This window comes from Balaenoptera acutorostrata, chromosome 2 (assembly GCF_949987535.1).
Source record: "Balaenoptera acutorostrata chromosome 2, mBalAcu1.1, whole genome shotgun sequence".
In the NCBI taxonomy this organism is placed as follows: Eukaryota; Metazoa; Chordata; class Mammalia; order Artiodactyla; family Balaenopteridae; genus Balaenoptera; species Balaenoptera acutorostrata.
In genome coordinates this window covers 37370164-37394058 of record NC_080065.1, presented here as the reverse complement: position 1 = coordinate 37394058, position 23895 = coordinate 37370164, and the positions used below count along the sequence as shown (strand labels likewise).

General features: G+C 37.5%; 1 protein-coding gene across 1 annotated transcript in view; it reads left to right on the top strand.

The window, feature by feature from the left end:
* The first annotated feature begins 343 nt into the window (after positions 1–343).
* C6 (complement C6) overlaps positions 344–23895 on the top strand; it is a 97831-nt gene continuing 74279 nt past the window's right edge. Inside the window, exons 1-6 of the mRNA XM_057540347.1 lie at positions 344–489; positions 6453–6615; positions 8093–8249; positions 9528–9672; positions 14239–14380; positions 19352–19490. Coding sequence (XP_057396330.1) covers positions 6473–6615; positions 8093–8249; positions 9528–9672; positions 14239–14380; positions 19352–19490 — 726 coding nt within the window. The 5' untranslated portion in view covers positions 344–489; positions 6453–6472. The remainder of the gene's footprint in view (positions 490–6452; positions 6616–8092; positions 8250–9527; positions 9673–14238; positions 14381–19351; positions 19491–23895) is intronic.

The following is a 23895-nucleotide window of genomic DNA, read 5'->3' as shown; positions in this document are numbered from 1 at the left end:
AGTTCCCTGGATACCACAAACTCTGTTTAAGGTGAGTGACATAATGATCTCCTTTGTATTCTTAATATTTCAAAATCATAGATCATGTTTCTAACAAACTTACCCTTTCATGCATGAAAAAACATAAGAGCTTACAGCCATTTGTCTTTCTTTTAATATAAGATATAACTATTTTGCTTAATCCTCAAAAGAACCAAAACATTTATATTTCTTAAAGAAGTGTCCTTCCAGAGAGCTGCCTTGGTGAAATCAAGTTTTTCTATGAGCTAAGCTACAGTTAAAAGTAAAACAAACATACCCTTTAGCCAAAGACTAGTCATGTGCCAGAGCTCCCCAGCCTGCCCTAGCAGTGGTAAATATAATTTCTTGAGCTTCCAGGGCATGTGTGGAAAGAAAAAATAAGAAATAAGAGATTCAGACATTTACAAGAAGATGGAAAGGAAGAACCTGCAGCTGGGGGCAAACTAGAACATCCTCTGAACCTGTCGGGTAAGATGTGCTGAACTGCCTTAGGGACAAATCATTCATGTAAGTCAAGGACGTGGGAAGGTGACAGGTCAGAATAAAATGGATTTCATCCTGTGCTAGAATTCTCCAAATGCTCACAAAAGCCATCTTCAATGGTTCAATGGGATCACTAATTTTTAGAGTTCAAGAGGGGATGACAATTATGAGAAAACTGCAGAACTGCTGCTCTTCTACTATGTTACTGCAGTGGAAGATTTTTCATAACTATCTTCCTCTACGCACTGAACATTCTTTTTGTTCCATGTTTATAAGAAAATTGTATGGTAATGGGTATAATGCCTGCATGAAATTTTAGATATCTCCAAAATGCCTAGAGATGTTGAAAATTAATAAATAAGGAAGCATTTGATATTAGATGCTGGGCTATGCTAATAAAAAAATAAGAGAAATAATTCTCTTTATTTGAATGAAAATTATCATTTTAACATAAAACAGTTTTTCCTTATAACAATAAAATGTTATAAAAAGATAAGCTACCATAAAAAGGAATGAAATTGAGTCATTTGTTGAGACGTAGATGGATCTAGAGACTGTCATACAGAATGAAGTAAGTCAGAAAGAGAAAAACAAATATCGTATATTAACGCATGTATGTGGAACCTAGAAAAATGGTACAGATGAGCTGGTTTGCAGGGCAGAAGTTGAGACACAGATGCAGAGAACAGACATATGGACACCAAGGGGGGAAAGTTGTGGGGGGGTGGGGTTGGTGGTGTGCTGAATTGGGTGATTGGGATTGACATATATACACTGATGTGTATAAAATTGATGACTAATAAGAACCCGCAGTATAAAAAAACAAACAAACAAAACAACTAATACTAAACTTTCATTGGGTTATTTGTATGGAAATATGTTAATATAAATGTTTCAGACATTACATGAAATTTCTAAAAAAAAAAAAAAACAGAGAAGCTACCAATCAGCTCTTTTATTAGCATCTCCTCAAATAAGAAGCTTTGGCATTACCATCTTCATTTTAGCATTTTCCAAATTGTCTCAGAATACTATAGCCAAAGAAGAGATCAGAATATTTCACATGAGTTCTGTTCTTGCAGTTTTTGATTATAATTGGAATAAAATCCACCTATATTTTTCAAGCTTTTGGAAGTTAAAACAGATAGTGTCTGCTGAGAATTGAGAACTGGTAATCTCCTGTAATTCAACTTCTACCTATTGTTTACATGCTGATTCCAAAAAATACTTTAAGAATTTGTTTTCTCTACAATTGAATTACTCTGGAAAATATCTCTCTGTTCAAAATTTAGTAAGAAAAACAAACAACAACAAAAACCCCTCTTTTAAGTTTCCTTGCTGAAGCAGTTCCTATATGAGAAGATCCCAATTTGGGGGTGGGGGGATGGGGTGGTGGTCTGTCTAGTGATTAACAGGGAAACTTCACATTGTTTAGGAGCCCCAGCTCCCAAGGGCCCTGAAGACAGTTGAAAACCATTCAATCTCAACTTGGGTCTGATGTATAGGGTATAGGACTCATATTATGTATTTGGTCTGATCACAACCTAATTTCCGGACACTTTTGTCCCAAAGTCTATGGTTCTGTGCTGCTGAAGAAAACCAGAAAAGGTGAGTTACATACCAGTGAAATAAAATTGGCAGGCAAGTGCAGTGGTCTTTAAAGGAGCCTCTCTTTTTTATGATTGAAATAGCTTAGGGCCGTAGCAGCTTATCTATGAGTTGGATAAAAAAGCTTGGATAGGGCTTCCCTGGTGGCGCAGTGGTTGAGAATCTGCCTGCCAATGCAGGGGACACGGGTTCGAGCCCTGGTCTGGGAAGATCCCACATGCCGCGGAGCGGCTGGGCCCGTGAGCCACAATTGCTGAGCCTGCGCGTCTGGAGCTTGTGCTCCGCAACAAGAGAGACTGCGATAGTGAGGGGCCCGCGCACCGCGATGAAGAGTGGCCCCCGCTTGCCGCAACTAGAGAAAGCCCTCGCACAGAAACGAAGACCAAACACAGCCATAAATAAATAAATAAATAAATAAAATTAAAAAAAAAAAACTTGGATAAAAATCATGGGGAGCATCTTCAGTTTCTCTCTACCATCCCCAGACAATGATAATGAATTCTATTTCTTTTTATCTCACTCAATGGATACTCAAATGTGTGTCAATTCCATTTTAAATTGAAGGGTATATTCAGCCATATGTCAGTGGATTTAGTTGCTTTTATTCTAGCATTTTTCTCTGAGCTTGTAGGACAGTTTAAAAATGCTTACTGACTTACATACTAAGTGAAGTAAGTCAGAAAGAGAAAGACAAATACCCTATGATATCACTTATATGTGGAATCTAAAAAATATGATACAAATGAACTTATTTACAAAACAGAAACAGACTTACAGACATAGAAACAAACTTATGGTTACCCAAGGGGAAAAAGGGTAGGTGAGGGATAAATTAGGAATTTGGGATTAGCAGATACAAACTACTATATATAAAGTAGATAGACAACAAGGTCATACTGTATAGCCCAGGGAACTATACTCAATATCCTGTAATAAACCATAATGGAAAAGAATCTGAAAAAGAGTAAATATATATATATATTCAGTTATGTATGCATAACTGAATCACTTTGCTGTATGCCAGAAACTAACACAACATTGTAGTTCAACTATACTTCAATTAAAAATTTAAAAAATGTTTAAATGCTTACTGATTTATTATGAAGAAATGCTCTAACTTCTGAGCGTATTGGAGAAAAAATTTTTTTTTGGAGAAACAATTCTTATATCTGACCTCAAACTCTTGGCTTGAATGAAGATTTATAAAATGAGGAGACATTTTTCTAACTGAAGTATCCTTTCATCCAAATAAAAAACATAAAGTAACCACATTAAAATATAATTTTAACTCATCCTCTGAGACTTTTGAGGGAACCATATTTCAGTAGGGCAATTTGGCAAAACCTATCAACATTTTAAAATTCATATCATTTGACTGAGCCATTCTACTGCTAGGAATATTTGTTGGTCCCATGGCTATACTACAAAAGTATGCTAAGAGATAATATAAAGATGTTTATTGCATTATGTATGTATACTAAATGTCTACAGTTAGAATAATGGTTAAATTCAGTATAATACATCTATACAGTATAAAACAATGCAGTCATTAAAAATAATGAAGTAGATAGGACTTCCCTGGTGGCACAGTGGTTAAGAATATGCCTGCCAATGCAGGGTACATGGGTTCAATCCCTGGTCCAGGAAGATTCCCACATGCCATGGAGCAACTAAGCACCTGCACCACAACTACTGAGCCTGTGCTCTAGAGCCTGTAAGCCCCCACTACTGAGCCCATGTGCCACAACTACTGAGCCCACACACCACAACTACTGAAGCCTGTGCACTCTAGGGCCCACATGCTGCAACTACTGAGCCTGTGTGCTGCAACTACTGAAGCCCGCGTGCCTAGAGCCCGTGCTCAGCAACAAGAGAAGCCACCGCAATGAGACCATGCACTGCACCAAAGAGTAGCCCCTGTTCGCCGCAACTAGAGAAAGCCCAAGTGCAGCAACAAAGACCCAACGCAGCCAAATAAATAAATAATCATTTTAAGAAAAGAATGCTAGGGGGAAAAAAATGAAGTAGATATACCTCTATTAATATGGAAATATCTTTAAAGTATATTGTGAAGTGAAAAACAAAGTACAGAGTAATATACATCATACTTCTTTTTTGTGTATATATCTAAAGAACACGCATACATGTATATGTGTAAGGGGATGTGTGGAAGAATTTTCCCTCCATTTGCTACCTATAAAAAGAGAAAACTGATTATGTGTAGGAAGAGGTTCTGGCTATAGGTAGAAGAGACCTCAGGTGTTACATTTTTCTTTCCGTTCTTTTTAAAATTTTCAAATGTAGGCATATATTATATGTATTTTTTAAATGTCAGCAGAATTTTTCTGGTTGGTTAGATAATAAATCATCTTAATTTTCTTCTTCATGCATTTCTATATATTTTAGAACACAATAAATATTATCAAATAAATAAGAGGCAGACTAAATATATTACAGTGTTCTAAAAATAAATTTGAATCTCAAGAGATCTAGTTTTTTATTTCAATCAACTATTACAACAAACTAGAAATAAACCAGTTATGCTACAAACTATCACTCTTGCTGAAACAATGGATGACAACTGAACAGACAAGTTCATTTCTAGTCTATGAAATATCCTTAATCTGGCAGAAATTTTGAGAATAATATTACAGAAGTGGCTGTAATTACGGACTTAAATTACATTATTCAGATTTCATCAAAACCCGTTTCTAAACTGTTTCCTAGACTCAATTCTACAACATTTATTCATTACGTGGTACGCTTGCTCTCATTCTTCTAAATGCTGAAATGAACAAAACAGACAAAAAAGATCAACTGTCATGGTGTCCATATTCTAGTGAAGAAGGAGAAAGGAAAGAGGAGATACTTATTTAAATTACATAGTAATTTATATATTAGGAAGGTATGAATAACAGAGAAAAATAAAGCAGTGAAGGAAGATAGGAAACACTGGTGGGAAATTGTAATTTCAAAAAAGATGGTCAGGGATCTGATTTTATTTGTAAGATGAAAAGTAACTAAAGCCATATTTCTAAATCATGTTAAACATGAATAGTCTTATTTAACATCAAAACATATTTTCAATTTTCACATGATTCTTGCTGTAACTTGAGGAGCGCATAATTTTGAAAAATTCATGACCGATAGCTACAATTAAATTTGAAACACTCAAGTATTACTACTCTTTTGAAAAACTAATATTTATTGAGTGATGATTCTATACCAAGGATTGTTCTAAGCACTTTATATGAATTTTCTTCTTACTGAATCCTAACAAAAGTCTTATGAAGAAGGTAAAAGTATTATTCCTATTTTATGGATAATAAAACTGAGACACAGAGAAATTAGGTGAATGGCATTCTATTAATATTTCTTTAAATGGAAGTTACTATACTAATTACAGCAGCATTTTCTGTACATATTTAACCATGTTGTGTGTTTTGTTAGAGATACAAAAATCAAAATGGCAATATTGGGAGGGCAGATAACGGTTTTGCAATTTCCATCCAATAACACACAGATCCTCAAGGCTCCACAGCACATGAGGAACCACTGGTCCAAGTTTTCTCTGGCATTCAGCCACATCTGAATAAACCCTCTTGTGTTCTGGGTAATGGAGTTCCAAGCATCTAGATGCTCCAGGAACACTAGTTAGCGTTATTAGAAATTCAATGAAGGAATGCATCTCATCCAAGAATGAGGAGTCTTGGGCTGTTACTTGTCACGTAGTCTCCACCTTTGTTCTTGCTTAAGCCTCAGTCTCATCATCCATAAAATGAGGGAGTTTAATCTGAAGGTTTCAAAGATCCGTTCCAGCTCTAACTTCTATGGCTCTAAAGGTAGAGGTAGTTGGACAGTGAACTCTCTTTAGCAAGCTTCCAAGGTGCCAGAAAAGGAAATAGAGCTTCAAAAAGAAGAGTTCCAAAGTCCTTCCCCAGGCCCAGAAAAGTATGAAAAACGGAAAGGTAGTACTAGGTAGTACTTGAGGGCACTGTCCACACACAATAAGCAGTTATTTTGAAAAGTATAAGATTATATAAAAATTTCCATTTAGGAATGAAATGAGATACAAATATATACTACATAGTTTGTCTTGTAGCCTATCACCAACAGTTCAGAGAAACTTACTAGTACTGGGGTTTGTAACTATGGGAACGTCCACCCTAAAAATCTTTAGAAATAACATTTATACTCATAAGCATGTGAATTTACAGGTGTTACTTTGCCTTAAGGAAGGCAAGATGTTTTCTAAGATCATATTTGAGGTTGTTACTGAGAATGACCTGTAAAGTTTTACCTCACAGATGTTTGGTATGTTTTCTATCATTTCTTTTCAGGGTCTGGAGGCTCTCCAGGCATGGCCAGACACTCCGTCTTATATTTCATCCTGCTGAGTGCTCTGATTGACAAGGGCCAAGCCTGTTTCTGTGATCATTACCCATGGACTCAGTGGTCAAGCTGCTCCAAAACCTGCAATTCTGGAACCCAGACCAGACAGAGGTGGGTGTGGACTTTGTAGCTTTTCTCTGTGCCCTATGAAACCTCAAGGACAGAGTTAGCAAAATCAAAAGTGCCACACTAAGCGATGGGGAAAAAATATATCTAAAAGTATAATTTTTGCAGAGTATAATCCGCAAATTTTTTTTTTTAATTTTGAAAAGAATTCATGAATTTGGATGGAATTTGAGGTCTTCTCCACATAAGGTTGAAATGGAGTCTACTTTTGTTCTCCATAAAAATTGAGGTGTTTCAAAGAAATTTAATTAAGAATCTCTGCAATATTTTCAGTCGACTAACTTACTTAGAATCACTACTCAGGCTTTTTTTCAATCAGCACATAACTCTGCTTGCCTACAGTTAGAGAGTTAATTATAGAGAATTTTCTACTCATTCAACTGAGTCTAACAGGACCTCAATTGAGGAGCACTGCTAGCTATTAGCTTGATTGTTGTCATGGACCAGAAGGCAAGAAACTGTGTTTACTTGATAACATTTAATAATTCAGCCTTTTCATCAATTCAGACTACTCATCCCCCACAGTTTCTTTAAATCTGTTAGATATTTCTATTCCGTGAAGATGCACACATGACTTGGAGGAAAAAGGCATATATTTAATGTGTTTTAACTGTTACAGCACTTTTTTGAGATCTATTTTAGAAAACTATTTTTACATATGTCATGTGTCATTAAATCACCAACTGACTGTTCCAATAAACCATCCACGAAGGATGTAAGAACAGATTTGTTTATAATACTTCTCTACTCAAGAGTCCCTCAGTAGCTCTCTACTGCCTACCAAATAAAGTACCACAATATATTCCATCCCTCTCAATTATGCACTTCTCAGGTCCGTCCCACAAGTTCCTTCATGGACGTGTCATACTCCTCCACCTCTAATCTTTGCACATGATCTTCCTTCTGATGCCCTTCACTTTCTTGCCTGGGAAATTCACATGAATTTTTCAAAATGTATCTCTCATGTCACTTTCTCCTTTAATCTTTGGGCCCACGGCACTCTGGCTCTATCTCAATCATTGTATTTATCACCCTGCGTTGTCATCTTTTAAGCAATTTGCAGAAACTTTCTTCTTCCTTTTCTTTCCCTTTCAGTACCTTCCAGGAATCAGTCAGGGCCAGCTTCATGGACATGTGACCTGTGCAGTCACACAGGACCGCACACTGAGAAGGGCTCTGTGCTTGGCTTAATGCAATGCAGTCATTTTCTTGAAATTATTAATAAGCTTTGAACGTGAGGCCCCCCCCCCCCGTTTCCATTTTGCACAGGGCCCAACAAATTATGGACCCAGTGCTGAGTTCCAGTAAGTGGTAAGAATTGCACACATGCCACACTGCCTGATTTTCCATGAAAACCTTCTTTCCTTGTATTCACTGTAATTGAGTCAATGATCTTTTTCTTATGGAGCTGGAACCACATTGAATACACTCATTCTAAGCAGCTTTTTCCTCACTGTTACAGACAAATCGTTGTGAATCAGTACTATCTGGAAAACTTTTGCGACCAGCTTTGCACCAAGCAGGAGACCAGAGAATGTAATTGGCAAACTTGTCCTATCAATTGCCTCCTGGGAGATTACGGACCGTGGTCAGACTGTGACCCTTGTGTTGAAAAACAGGTAGGTGACATGTGGGTATGTTCAGGAAATCAGAATCACAGTAAAGTTCTCAAATTCCCTGACAGACTCAACAGTCATAGAAATGCTGGATTTCTCCAATATTTGAAAATAAACTGTCCCAGCTTCCACTGAAGGAAAATTCCATTTAGCAACATTTTGGGGGGAGGGAGGATTCATTTTGCATGGTTTCTCGTCATGTGAACACCAAAAAAAATGTTCTTCCCCCCAGAATTGGTATTGCACTCGCCCAGCTCTGAATTCCACTGCCTGTGCCCTCTGAGAGCTCACAAAGCAAAAACAAGTGCTAAAAAATGGGGATTTCAGTCCAAGGTTTAAAGTCAGACAGAAATGAGGGGCATTAATTAAAATGACTCCTTGCCTTTCCTCTAATTTCCCTCTCCCCATGGGAAAGTCCCTCTATTTGTTTATTGTTCCCAGCTGCAATATTTACCCATCTCAAGTTCATTCCTGTAAGGACACTGGCCCATGTGAACCCCAGTCAGGTCAGGGGCTAAGCATTCAGACATTAGGGAAGTAAAAAGAACTCATTATTGGAGCACCCACTCTCTGAGAGAAATTGTTCTAGGCCCTTTACGTACATCACCTTATTCAAACTTCACATCACATTGTTTTTCTACCCATTTTATAGATGAGGAAGTTACAGCTCATTAGGGGTTAAGTAATTTGCCCAATAATACACCACTAATGAATAGAAGACTACATTTCGAACTTGGATTTTTCTGACTTCAAAGTCAGTACTTTTTAATCCTGTCCTATTTCTTTCCTTCTCTGACTCTTTGTTTTACTACTGCCTGTTTTAAATCTTTTAAAGTGTGGAGAATGTGTCATCCCTGGTTTCCATGGTGACTTCCTCATGCAAAAGAGCCCCCAAATCCTTTCACATTTATCACGTCACACTATCTTTGAGGAATAAAAGAGCTACTGTTATTACCTGGAAGATTTATTGCACTCAGGACATGCTCAGTAAATATGTGTGCATTTGATTTCTATTCAATTTAGAATCATATGATTTCAGAGTTAGAACTCTTAAGAAATCTTTTATCCCAGTTCCTCATTTTACTGGTTGGAAAAGTGAGATCCAAAAAGTATTGACTTCCCTAAGGACACACAATAATAGAACTGGAAAAAGTCATTATTTAATTCAGCAAACGCCACTATAGGAAAAATCACTACTGTGATTGAGAAGCCCAGTTTTCTTAGATAGTTTTTGGCTTTGACCCAGCCTCAGTTATTCACCTTTCTCTCCTTTTCTTTCAGTTTAAAGTTAGGTCCATCTTGCGCCCCAGTCAGTTTGGAGGACAACCCTGTACTGAGCCCCTCATGACCTTTCAACCATGCATCCCATCTAAGCTCTGCAAAATTGAAGAGATTGACTGCAAGAATAAGTTCCGCTGTGACAGTGGTAATGTACTTTTGGAAAATGTTCAGTCTTCATTAAAATGACTAAATAGGGCTTCCCTGGTGGCGCAGTGGTTGAGAGTCTGCCTGCCGGTGCAGGGGACGCGGGTTCGAGCCCTGGTCTGGGAAGATCCCACATGCCGCGGAGCGGCTGGGCCCGTGAGCCACAATTGCTGAGCCTGCGCGTCTGGAGCCTGTGCTCCGCAACAGGAGAGGCCGCGATGGTGAGAGGCCCGCGCACCGCGATGAGGAGTGGCCCCCACTTGCCACGACTGGAGAAAGCCCTCGCACAGAAACGAAGACCCAACACAGCTATAAATAAATAAATAAATAAATAAAATAAACAAACCCAAAGTTAAAAAAAAAAAAAGTAAGCTGAAATATTAAAAAAAAAAAAAAAAGACTAAATAAATTTATTCCAATTGACTCTCAGTGAAAGTCATGATAGAGAAGTCCCACCATATTTTAAGCCTGTGGGGACAGGGGTGTTATGCTCCCAATTACATGCTATTCATGTGTAAAATTACAGCTTTCAAGCTATAATCATCTTGACCACTTACTTGATTCATCTGCTCATCAAGTACCACTCCCAGGTTCCGACACTGTGATACAGCAGTAGGAAGAGAATGAGGAGGAGGAAACGGAGGAAGAGGCAGATACTTTTAAAAATCGGCTATTAATAAGCACAAATCTAGAATCAGAATAAGCAATTGAAAAGGAGTGACAGATTTTTAAAATTTTAATATAGTTTATTAAGATAAGAATATTAAAGCTAAGATAGTATGTCAAGGGGATGACTAGAGATGATGTAACAGATTTTCTGGTGTGGTCCATTGAACGACTCCAAAGGTAATTGGCAGAAGAGGAAGTTGAAAATGATTTAAATGGTGGCAATGTTCCCTTCAAGTCCAATTCTCATTCAGGTTTGTAAATTTTGATATTTAAGTATCACTAGATTATAATCAAATTTTGAATATACCGCTTAATCTATGTATTCTCTTGTTAATTAATGGCTCTCCAAAGCTCAACACTTTGAACAGTCTAGATGAGATTTCTACACACTTTTTCAGGAAAGGTCCAGATGGTAAATATTTTAGGCTTTGCTGGCCATACGGTCTATGCAGCAGCTATTCAACTCTGGCATCTTAGCATCAAAGCTGCCATAGACAGTAGCTAAACAATTGAGCATGACTGTGTTCCAATAGAATTTTATTTACAAGAGCAAGTGGCAGGTCAGTTTTCGTCCATGGGCCATAGTTCACTGATTTCTTATATAAATAGTCAATTTAAAGTTAAAATTAGAGTTCAGATGACTAAAATCCCATCATTTCTGTGTACTCTGAGATACACTGTATAGTATTTAGAACTAAATAGCAGATTTCAAATTCCTATAAAAAATTGACCCCAGACTTGGGTCTAATGTTTCTCTCTTCTTACTCCTTGCTTCCTGCCTTCAGCTTTGCCAATCTTTTCTGAATGTCAGGCAGGAGTGCTGGTGCCAGGGTTTTCCCTCTGTGCCTCATCCCCCAAACCTGAGATGTGAGGGTGGGACCTAGGTAGAGAGATAGACATTATGCCTACAAAAATAAGGTCATGTCACATATTGACAAAAGAGGGAATATAAGAAAAATCTTGATGGCAATGGCTCAGGGGTATGCAGACCTTAGCATTATAACCAGAATATTAAGATAAAAATTTAGAACTGAAGCACAGCTATTTGAACCTTGAAGGGTAGTTTTTAGAACAGATTACGAGGAAGAACTCTTTTATTCAACAGATGATAAATCTATGAGATTTATTACAAAAGAGCTTTGTTTAGGCCAAAAATATCCACAAGTTTGAGAAGGCTTTAGATACATCCATGAGCTAACAATTCATAATGAGGGATTTCAGGAAAGTTAGTGGTATAGGCACAACTGATCTCTAGTTCATCAGCAATATGTCCATAACTAGTGATATAAACTGAACTGTTGAAATACATCTGTAATGGTTGGTAAACAGCTGCTACCCTGAGGTCTCTTAGTGACCTCTGCCCTACTGTCCAGATCCCTTCACCAAGAATCCCTAGATCTTCCCAGGATCCAACCACTAATTAGCTAATCCCTGGCACAAATATGGTTGGAATCCATTCTGATTGAGTCGTGCCATGGCTTATTGGTTGTTAAATATTCCACTGAAGATGATATACCACTGTGCTCTCCTAGAAACATCCACTAATGCCACTCTGAAAGGGAATAAAATGTTGAATGGACCATTATTTGTCTGACTCAGGATACTCAGAATGATGTTTGGCTCAATTAACAACAACATCAAAAAATGTCTATCTTTCTTTCCTCTCTCATGATTGCATCTTCAGAGTCCCCCAAGACTAAATATATTACTTTAATGTATACATGGATCTTTGAGAAGTACCCATGAGGATAATTCCCATGCACTATGCCAACTCCTCTCTCAAAGTTGTAACTTTAAGCATACAGATGAGCATTTGCAGCTAGTTATAAAAATAACATACCATTGTAGTAACACAAATCAGTTCAAGTAAATAGGAAAATCATGTACAATTCAAATGACTACATAGTTCCAGGTGTAAATATATATATGCATGTGCTGGCTAAAGCATGCTGACTTCTACAAATCCTGTACTATCCAAACTTCCCTTCATTTTTCCCATTCCTTCTTTGGTATAGGATATATTTATGGCTTACAATCTCTCTCCCCTTGTGCTTCCTATTCCATTGTGTTTCCAAGGCCTGGAATCATTCTCAGCTGTGTCCCATCACAGACCTATATCACTCCTGTCACCCATTCCTAAACATCACTGAAGAGAATTCCTCTTGATTTCATCCCCACCCTTGCTAATAAATCCTCTCTAATATCCCCGGAAGTACCAAATGAATAGAATTCCTAACATATCTGGTACCCTGATCACAAACCTAGGCTAATGAGAACCGTACCTTACATGTGTATCCCTACCTCCACCTGATAAAATGGGATATTTTTTAATGTAACTGTATCAAAAATTTGCTTTTGTTCAAATCTGTGAGTGCTAGGTTCAAAACTTTTAAAAACTGTAATATTTGTCCTTTCTTTTTCTTTAGGAAAAGCCTCTCTATTGCATACTAAATTACCCATTCTGCTCTGCCCTAAGAAAAGCAAACAGAAAAACTAGAGATGTGCTGTTTTAAAAACAGAGCGTCTTTCAGGTTATATCTTGGGAATGACAGGAATTCAATTCCCTCTGTATTTTCAGTCTTGTATGTTTATGATGCTCAGAACTATAATAATGGTCTCGATACAAGATTTTGAATAATCAAAGGAGGACTTAATTACTTTCATTACATTCTACCTTCTTACTGAATGTTATTAACCAAAAAACTAAGTACTTTCTGGGGAACTCCCTATTAGTACAAAAATTTAATTCAACAGAATACCCAATTTCCCCAAGCATTTCAGTTAGTCCAAATAGTCATGCATAGCTGTAGTGAGAGGTTGATCACAATTTAAAATAGGTAAGCAGATAATCCTGAGTAAAACATTTAATCATTGTCAGTGAGACCTGTACGTAATGGTACAGATGCCAGCATCCTTGACTATAGGCAAGAGGCTGAGGGGCAGGAGAAGGGGTATCTGTCATTGTACATAAAACATTTCAATTTCAGTAATATATAGGCACATACTGATTCCTAGGATCCTTATGAAATTCATCAAGTTTAAAAAGGAAGGGAATTGTCTGGGTACATGGAGTTGGTACTATTTTCTAAATTCACTAAAACTGCTACCTAATACTGTAGTACCTAGGCATTTAATTTGTCCAAAAAAATAATTAGATATAGTAAATTATATGCAGTGAAACAATTAACAGTAATCATAAACAGTGAATATCTAGATTAAAATATGTAGTAATTATGTATAGTAAAATACACAGATAGTAAGTGTGCAATTTGATTTTGACAAATATATACACTCATGTAAACAACCCCCAATCAAGGTGCAGAAAATCTCCATAAACCCAAAAAGTTCCTTCTTTCCTCTTTCCAGTTAATCCCTCTCCTTGTAGTTGAACATTAGATAAAGGATTCAAATGGCATGACTCTTCTGTGTCGGGCTTATTTCACCCAACACAAAATTTCAGACATTCATTCATGTTGTTATGTGTACCAGTAGATGTGTGTGTGTGAAATTATAGTTTTTTTGAAAAAAACAGTGACTTTGAGTCTGTTATCCTGAATCAAAAAAAAAAAAAAATTCTGAGCCTATTGTTAATTTTCTCCTACAGAACATGATATCTGCCGCAAGCTCACTGTAATGGTAATGGGATTCCAGAATTATTTCTCTCATTTAAGACAATGAGCTCAATAGTGACTAAATAATTATATCCTGACTCTTGTAATCCTAAAAAATAAGGAAAAACATCAGTTTGTCATTCCATTTCCATATTTCCTAAATTTTTATCAAAAATAATGAAAACTTGCCCTCAACCTTCCCTTGAAATTTAAAGTGTTCATGTTTCAAATCAGCAAATACTTTCTTAAATGACCTTTTGTTGTCAATGTTGTTGTTTCTTGACTAGGTCGCTGCATTGCCAGCAAGTTGGAATGCAATGGAGAAAATGATTGTGGAGACAATTCAGATGAAAGGAATTGTGGGAGAAAAAAATCAGTATGCTCACGGCAGTATAATCCCATCCCTAGTGTACAGCTGATGGGCGCTGGGTATGTACCATCTTTTTATCATTTGGGAAGTAGGACCATCTCAGAACTAATGAGTTGGAAGCAACAATGAAGCAATGAGATCCACCATTGTCTACATTCCTCATTAACGTCTTACTCCTCTCACCAGCCCTGTCCCTGACACTAGGCTACCATGCTCAAGCAGCACGTGGCCATAATCCTCATTCCTAAGGAATAAAAGAATTTAGCATTTTCATATTTAGTTCGTAGTAGACAGTGCTGTGAGTACTTCATAAACATAGTTTGTTTTAATTCTTATATAGTCTTCTGACAGCTCTGGAGGGGATCAGGGCAAACTGGTGGGAGGCCAGCCAAGCTGAGAGGTACCAGGGTGGATTCCCAGGACTACATCTTGAAAGGGTGAGGACCCACTCAGAAATGTGCAGTCTCCACATCTGTATGTTGGAAGACTACAAACTGATTTGAGGTTAGGTCCTAAAATTTCCTAATTAGAGTTGATTTCAATGAGAGTGCTTCAACAGCATCTTCTTATCAATGTGCAGAAATAGTTTCCTTCTTCTCCATTCCCTGGAAGAAAACCTCAGCCAAAAACTCCTACTGACAATGGGAAAAAGAGTATCAAAAAGTATGCTTGTGAGTGTATTGAAAGTGAAAACACTAAAGAAGCAAAACCATTCTTCAAGCATGAGAGGCAAGCCCTGAACCAATAGTGGAGACAGAGCCAGAAGGAAAGGAGTCAGGCAAACAGAAAAAATAGGGTGATAAAAAAACAATGATGTGAAAAGGTAGGGGAGTAAGAGGAGATGTGAACATGGCGAGGGCATCCAAAACTTCCTCTTATGTAGACTATGTGATGTATGGATAGGTCAGTACAGTTTAAAGGCAGAAGGTCAGACCTGCATCACCATCTGGTTCTACTTGCCCAACTTACGAACCAGGAAAATGAGCCTCAGTGAGATTAAATAACCTGTCCAAGTTTAACAGCTAGTAAATGGAGGAACAGGATTCAAATCCAGACTCCAAGACCTGGGTTATTTCAACCATTTCATTCTGATTTGGGACAATATCCACCTTAGAGATAGGAACGTAATGGAAGAAACCTTGGTGGGCCATGCAACCCTCCTCCTGATCTTTAAATAGTGCTCAGAAATTCTAATGTTCCTATTTTAGGTCATGAGGACATTGGAGGTTTGTCAAGGGATTCTAAATTCATTAGACTGAGACAGTGTCTGAGAAAACTTGAGGAAATACAAGAAAAATTGAAAACAAGAGCTAAGCCTTAGTTGGAAGCATAGGAAAAACCAGTAATCTCTTGTACTCTCCTTTTCTCATGGTAAAGAATTCTTCTTTCAATTTTTGCTCGGAAAGCAAATAGTTTTCTATAAACTTTTATTGCTTTGTAGTGGGGTTTTTTTTGTCTTTACTTGTAGGGCCAGACTTGCATAAAATGAAACCTTGAGGCACCAAAGACAAAGAACAGAAATTGCAAATACAACCTCATTTGATTAGAATAAAAACTAGAAGCTATTGAACCAAGCTCAAGAACAGCAGTACAATGGAACAGCCATTAGTCTGGAAATAAGGGGAGCCGTGTTCTAGACCTACTTCTGCATTAATTCATTAGATCATGACCAAGTAATTGGACATCTCTGGGCTGTAGTTTTCTCATCTGTATGTTGGATGACTACAAACTGATTTGAGGTTCTGTCCTAAGAACTCCTAATTAGAGTTGATTTCATCGAGAATGTTTCAACAGCATCTTATCAGGGTACAGAAATGGTTTCTTTTTTTCCTTTCTTTGGGAGAAAAACTCAGCCAAAAACTCCCACTGATACTCACATTTTCTAATGTTCTGATTGATTAGGGGTGACATTACAAACTTGCCTCTTGTTCAGTTGGTCTAGACTCTAGAGTTACAGCTGGGGAGGACCACATGCTCTGTGTACTTTGGCAGAAGGACTGAGTGGGCCCCTGCCAACCAGAGCTGTTGTCCCAAGAATTCTCAGAAATGAGCAAAACCTACTGGCTCAGGGACAGCCAGTCCTCTCCTCGCCTCCCCAGGGATTGAGAGTTTTGAGAGCTGCTTACTGGAATCTCTCTAACCTCCTGGCCTTAGAATCTCTGCCTCCCTCCAACACATTTCTACCCAAAAAAAGAAGTTTCCGGGGTGGCTGTCCCTCTTTTTAAATGGCATCTCTCCAAGAAAGAATTTAATAAGACATACCAACATTGTTACTTTGTCAACATCAGTCACAAGGTCTGAAATCTGAAGCAAGAATCAGGCGACAGTAGTATGCTGTTTGTTTTTTCTCAGGCTCAGCCAAATTACAAACACGTACACATACACACACACACACACACACACACACGTATAATACATGAACACACATGCATATTTATGTATCTGTATATATGAAAATTTTAATTAAATTCAAAAAGTTACAAAATATAACATTAAAGAAAAATTAGATAAAACACTTTAGAAACCTAAAATATTAAAAAGCCACGATGTATTTGAAACACCAAAATATTTAAAGTCAACTTAAATGCCACAGAGGGGAGGAGAAAGAATAGAGCTCAAAATTGCTGCATAGTTGGCTTCACTCCTAAAAGTTTCCTCACACGTGCCCTGACAGAGTCACCTCCACAAAAATCCTATCTTCAGGCTCTCTGCCAGCAGCTGCTACCTTCATAGATTCCTCATGACCTGGGAACCATTTTTCTCAAGCCCTTTCTTGTTTGTGACAAATTTTTGGTACATGGTATAAGGCAGTTAAAGGTAAACAATTCTTTTTTCCTCATTGATCTGTCTTAACTCAGAAAATGAAAGAGTCTTAAATACGTGTGTTTGTCATGCTAATTTAAGTACTTTGGAAAGCTCTTTCCAGACCATCTCCTCTTACTTCCTCTCTCAAATACCCATTGATACAAATTCAAATATGGGTGAGAATTTGACTAAGAGTTACAAGTCACAGAACCCACAGGAATCTCTCTTTTTTTTTTAAAACAGCTTTATTGAGATCTGATTCACATATGGGTCCTCCAGCTGTGTACCTCATTTATTCTCACACTACTGCCACACTCACAACACTTCTGATGCCAGATGTGGGGTAGGTTTCCCCCCACCAAGCAATTCTCTGTGTCACCAGCCAGGAGCCCTACAGTTTAACTGAATTTTGACCCAATCTACTTAGAGATAGTGTCAGATCCCATAGGTTAAGGGCTCAGTCCTGCAAAACTGCCCCTGCCCCCCTACAATGTCAGATGCCAATTGCAATTTCAGGTTCTCACCTGTGCCTCTGACACATCGAAGATTTCCAAGAACTCATCCTTGGGTTTGATTAATTTGCAAGAGCTGCTCACAGAAGTCAGTAAAATAACTTACTTATATTTACCAGTTTACTATAAAAGGATATGATAAAGGATACAGATGAACATCCTTTTGGGAGAGATGGGTAGGGCAAGGATGTGGGAAGGGGAATGAGTTTCCATGCCCTGGTTAGGTACCACTCCCCCACACCTCCATATGCTCACCAACCCAGAAGCTCTCTGAACCCCATACTTTGGGGGTTTTTATGGCGGATTCATTACATACGTATGATAGATCATTACTCCTATTTCTAGCCTCTTTCCCCTCTCTGGAGAATGGAGGGTAGGGCAAAAAATTCCAAGCCTTGAATCATGGCATGATCTTTCTGGTGGCCAGCCCCCATCCAGGAGCCCACCAAGAGTCACCTCATTGGAACAAAAGACACTGCTGTCACACAAGAAATTCCAAGGGATTTAGGAGCTCTGTGTCAAAACCTGGGGTCAAAGAACAAATATAGAACAAAAGATGCTGTCAGTGTTCTCATCATTCAGGAAATTACAAGGGTTTTGAGAGCTCTGGTCCAGGAAATGGGGGGCAGAGACCAGTATATATATTTTCTATTATCTCATCTTATGTAATCCAGCATTATCAAATTTTTTTTTTCACAGCTACAGTTTAAAAATATTTATTGTGTTTTACATTAGGGGAAGAATTTCTAAATATAAAGCAATGGAAGAAATTAAAAGACAAAAATGTATTTGAATGTCCTTCCAACAATATTTACAAGTTTTTACAATGTATACATCATCATGATAAAATTAATGAAGAAGATGAAAAATAAAAGAGTTTTTAAGAAAGGGGGAAAGAAGTAACATACAACTTTTATGTTTCTATAACAGCATTATCAAATTTTTGACACAAAACTTTTTTTTTCACAGAATACATATTAATATCTATAAGAACTTGGAAAACAATTCGCATTCTGGAAAAGTTTTCATCTACCACAAAACAATTTCTTAAATACTTGATTTGTACTAAGCTAATTAATCTCTCCATGCTTCAATTTCCTCATTTGTAAAATGGGTATAATAATTATATCTATATCACATGGTTATCATAAATATTAAGTAAATATAATATTAATATTAAATACAGATCAAACAGTACTAGACTTATAGTAAATATTATGTAAGCATTTGGTAAACAAATTTTAAATATCATTATAGTTATTAATAAAAACAATAATATGATTACAATTCTATTAAAATATTGCTATTACTATTTCATTATTAGCTCTCTATAAGAATTCTTTTACTGTATCATACTGAAGGAAGTGAACCCAGATTGGCATTAATTATGTAATAATTTATTTCATAATCTACTTCCAAAGTTTGTACTTGTTCTGTAACTCATGAAATAATTATAAACTCAAATTTTATGTCATGATGACAACCTAGAACAATTAAATAAGTGGAATAGGGAGAACCTAACAGAGCCAGAGGGGCTGAGTTTGGCTTCCAGCCCTTTTTGGGTACCTCACCATAAACTACAAAAAAATGGGCTTTCCTTCAAGCCATTTGTCATGAGTCAAAAATGTCTAAGAGAAGAATTTCTTTCATATACAGTATATTTTAAAGATTGCTCTACAACTATTGAATTCTTAAAAATTACTTTGTTTTTAGGTTTCACTTTCTGGCAGGAGAGCCCAGAGGAGAAGTCCTCGATAACTCTTTCACTGGAGGAATATGTAAAACTGTCAAAAGCAGTAGAGCAAGTAACCCATACCGTTTCCCGGCCAATCTGGAAAATGTCAACTTTGAGGTACGACAGCTTATCATGGGGCACCCCAAACGCCAATGGTGATTATAAGCTAAATTTCCAATGAAAAATGGGTCATGAAGGAAGGGACAGAATAAAAAGGTAATGAACATTTTTCATCACCTTTTATGTGTTGGTGTTTAATCCTTCCACAACCCAGTGAGGTCAGCGTTATTATCATCAATTTACAGATGGAAAATAGGGAAATTAATTTGTCCAAAGTTAAACAGCTAGTAAGTAGTGGATTAGAGATTTAAGCACAACTTTTCCAAATTCCAGAGTCCATGCTTTCTCCCGTGAACAAATAGCTGTAGCATGTCCCCACTCAGATAAATGACTTGGTTTATTCACAATTTTCTTCTACCATAGTTAGTTCTCTCAGATAACCACAAAATTTAGACATAACAGAGTGCCTGGCTTCTAAAAAAAAAAAATTAAGATGAATTTAAGTATAACGTGGGTAGTTCTGCTTACTTTCCACCCCATTTTATTAGTTGGTTTGGTTTTCTGTTTGTTTTCCTGAGAGGTAACAAGCAACATACTATACATTCTCAGAATCTGGCCCAGTGCCTTACACATGACAAGTACTCCATACTTGCTGAACTAAACAATTTGTTTCTTTTAATTTATGATAAAAGAAACAGGAAAGACATGACTTTAATGGCTACATCCATGCATACAAATTTGACATACTAGAGAGAATTTCAGAAAATCTAATGATTTCTGAGACCACTTTACAGATGCTATGCGTTCAGCAAAATTCATTCAATCCCTTCAAAAAAAAAAAACTTTTATATTCATATAAATACAGGCATTTTCCAATTTGACAAATTCAATTTAAAAACCATCTAATATATGTTAATGGGTGTGGGGAAATGTCCTTGGGGTCCAACTGCCAAATTCAAACACCTTTGGGGAGACTTACCCTGAGAAGTCCCGTCTCTGCCTGGAGGTAGATGCGACAAGAGTAACATGTGACTCTGACCAGGTAAAGAGAATACTCACTATCTCCCCACAGATCCAGAAGATGTTAACCCCAGAGGGTCCACCACTACCAAGGGAGGTAGAAAAGGTCTTGCTGGTATGCTGAATAGGAGCTCAGAAGAGACCTTTTTCCAAAGAAAAAATGACATCAAAAAGTCTGTCAATGATGGAAGATGTATTCTATTCTTAAGATGTATTGAGTAGGCTTTGTAGACAGAGCTAAAACCCAAACATTTACATAAAATATCATTATGTTGGAGGATGCTTTCTAACTCCTAAACAACCAATCCATAAGCTTACTTTCAAAACACAGTAATTTCCAAAGAAACATACTGCCTATATTCTCTGCAAGCATCCCTTTTATACAGTTTTACAAGTAACAAATGTTAAGCTCAGCACAAGAGAGCAAATACGGGCTTAGGTAACACTTTACACTTATATGATACCTAGGGCTTTCAAAGTACTCGCATATGTTGTTTTACTCAAGTGCCATAACAACCTTCCCAGAAAGAGAAATTTATTTTATGTTCATCTTACTTACAGGAGATTTAGGATCATTGAAGTTAGAAACTTTCTCAGAGTAATGTAGCCAGTAAATGGCACAGTGGAATTAGAACTGCTGGCTCCTGGCTCCAAGTCCAGGGCTGCCTGTGCCAGATGAGACATTGATAGTAATATCAAGAGAGATATTAACAACTCTGCAATGAGTGCCAGGTCCGAGTACCTTTCCTAAACTATCATTTAAAAGGTATCACCTGTGAAGTTCACCAATGGTGTGCCAGAGCCAGCTCTTCCAGCTTAAGAAAGCCAACTGTTAAATTTTCAGGATTTTTGCAAGCTGATTATTAAACACAGCCAATATTAAATATTAAATATATAACCTGACAATTAAATATATTAAAAACACAGGTGATAATTACTCAAAATGTATCACTTCTCAATTACTTTGCCACATTTGACCATTCTCTATGCCCTTGAGGTTGCTTACATCTATTGTATCTTAAAAATACTATATAATAATTTGCAGGACACAACACTTAACCATCAAAGCCAACTGTCAGTCTTTGCTAAATGTTATAAACCATTAATTTTCCCACCAAAAAATATTAATAATTTGCTACTGTGCATCTCTTCCCAAGTTTGAATTCAGGGGCATCATATAGGTAGCTTGAAATCAGCTATAGTAGGAATATTTATGCCACAAGAAAAGGCAAACGGCTGTAGTAAATCACAGATTTTTTTTCCCTCTCAGAGAATTGGTTGTTAAACATTTACCAGCAGAATGTTGGATCCACCCATATAATTTAGTAACCCAAGCGTGCATGGCAAGTTACATCAGGAAATACAGCCTGAAAAATCCTCATTCAGAAGAAAGTAGACTCATTTCGTTATCCATGTAGTTCTGAAACTTGCCCAACCTTAAGAAGCTGCCTGAGCTGACCTCTAACTATACGTCATTGAACTTTAGATAATATTCAATTGCTGAGGAAGGTCTTGGTGATATTTCTTCAAACAAAGATTTGGAAAAGACCGGACCCAAGGTCACAGCTATTGGTTTACTTTCCACTGATCTCTTTATTACTTTGTTCATACCGTTAACAGGCAGCTGTGCAAATCTAAGCTATTCCTTACTGAAAACAGTAGAGGAAGAGAAATTCAGCAGGCATCTGACTTCCTTTCTTCTACAGTATCGGAGCTTATTGAGACAGATGAAATCATGGGCTGGCTGGCACACAAAGATTAGAGGGGGCTCCTGAAAGGAAGGCAATTGGGCAGCAAGTCAGAACGGAAGACCATAGGAAGAATTCTGCCCCTCAGGGATCTTCCAAACACTAAATACAGAGCTAAATACCATAAGATACAGAGCTAAATACCATAAGATCCCTGCACCAGTCCCCAGAGTTGTATCAGTGTCTCAGGAATCCTCCTCTCGTTTCTTTGGAGCTGCTGCTCGCTACCAGGTGTACGCTAAAGCACTTGCTGTCACCAGCAAACTGCAGAGTGCAGTTACCACTAGACTTTTGAGTCTTACCAATATACTGACCTACCTAGACAAGGTCTCTTGTTATATCCCAAAGCCTCAAGCCTTCGTAGATCTGCAATGCCCCCAAAGCCTCCCTAAATCCCTTGTGAAATTCACAACTTCAGGTTCTGTCTCTAACCCTCACACCACAGAAACTAGGTGTCCCTCTGTTCCCTCCATTCCCCAAGTCTCTCTTAACTCTCTTCTGCCCCTCCCTACAAACCCAGCTCCTTTCTTCAAACACAAAAGTGAAAGTGTCAACACATATCAAGCCCCAGGAGGTCATCAGCCCACAAGATCCACAGGTAGTCAGGATGGGCTAGGAATAAGATGTAAGATGAGGATTAAACCTTTTCCCCAGAGTTTGCTTAACATCTCTTCCGGGGAAAAGCTAGGAAGATGGAGCTAATCAGAGCCCACCAGCTGTTCCTTACACTTCACGAACAGAACTCATCTTCCTCCTTTCAAATGTTGTCTTGGCTTTCCATATTCCCATTCATGAAACAGCATTCCCACCCATTCATTCATTCTCTCTCTCTCTCTCTTTCTCTCTTTCTCTCTCTCCCACACACACACATACACATTTACTTGGTCAAAAACTTCTGTTGACTTACCTCCTAAATATCTTTCAAATCCACCACTTTCTCTCTACCCAACCACCATTCCCCTATGCCTGGCCATTCTCCTGAATCACTTGGCTGATTGCAACAGTTTTTTAAACTGCTCTCCTTGCCTCTACTTATTTATCTGTAGTTAACATGATCTTTGCAAAACAAATGTGATGACAAACATTCTCAATTTTTCAATCACTCAAATAATATTTTTAAAGAACTTATCAGATGCAAAATCTTGTATTTAGAAGTCAACTCAGATGCTTTAGCAGGGCATACAAGGCAAGGCCCCAGTTTCCCAGTTCAATCTAATTTTTCAGCACTGCTCATCTATAAAACTGCCTTCCCACCAAGCCAATATAGGTGGTCAGATTTTCTCTGAGCTTCTGCCCAGGATACCCAATGCCCCTACCTTACGTGCAAATATTGTTTTCTTTAGGCTGACACATCTTTTCTTGTGTGAGAGTTAATTTATAAAATAAAATATTTGTAGTCTGAGTTTTTTTAGGCAAATGGTAAAGAAATGTCAACAACTACATTTAAATATGGTTGTACTGCTTTGTTGTTAACAGATGAGCTTCATTTGTGGACATTTTAAATGCTAACTAGCAGGCACTGCAATGTCTCAAAGGAACACTGAACTTTTGACTGTATTTTACTGTTGAGCAAGATTCTTTTGCAGCTGGGTTATTTCTTCTCTTGACTAATTGTACGAGCTATTTAATTGTGACAGGTGGTTTGCCTCACAGTGCATTTTAATATTGAATATTTTAAAACAAGAGATTTTTCC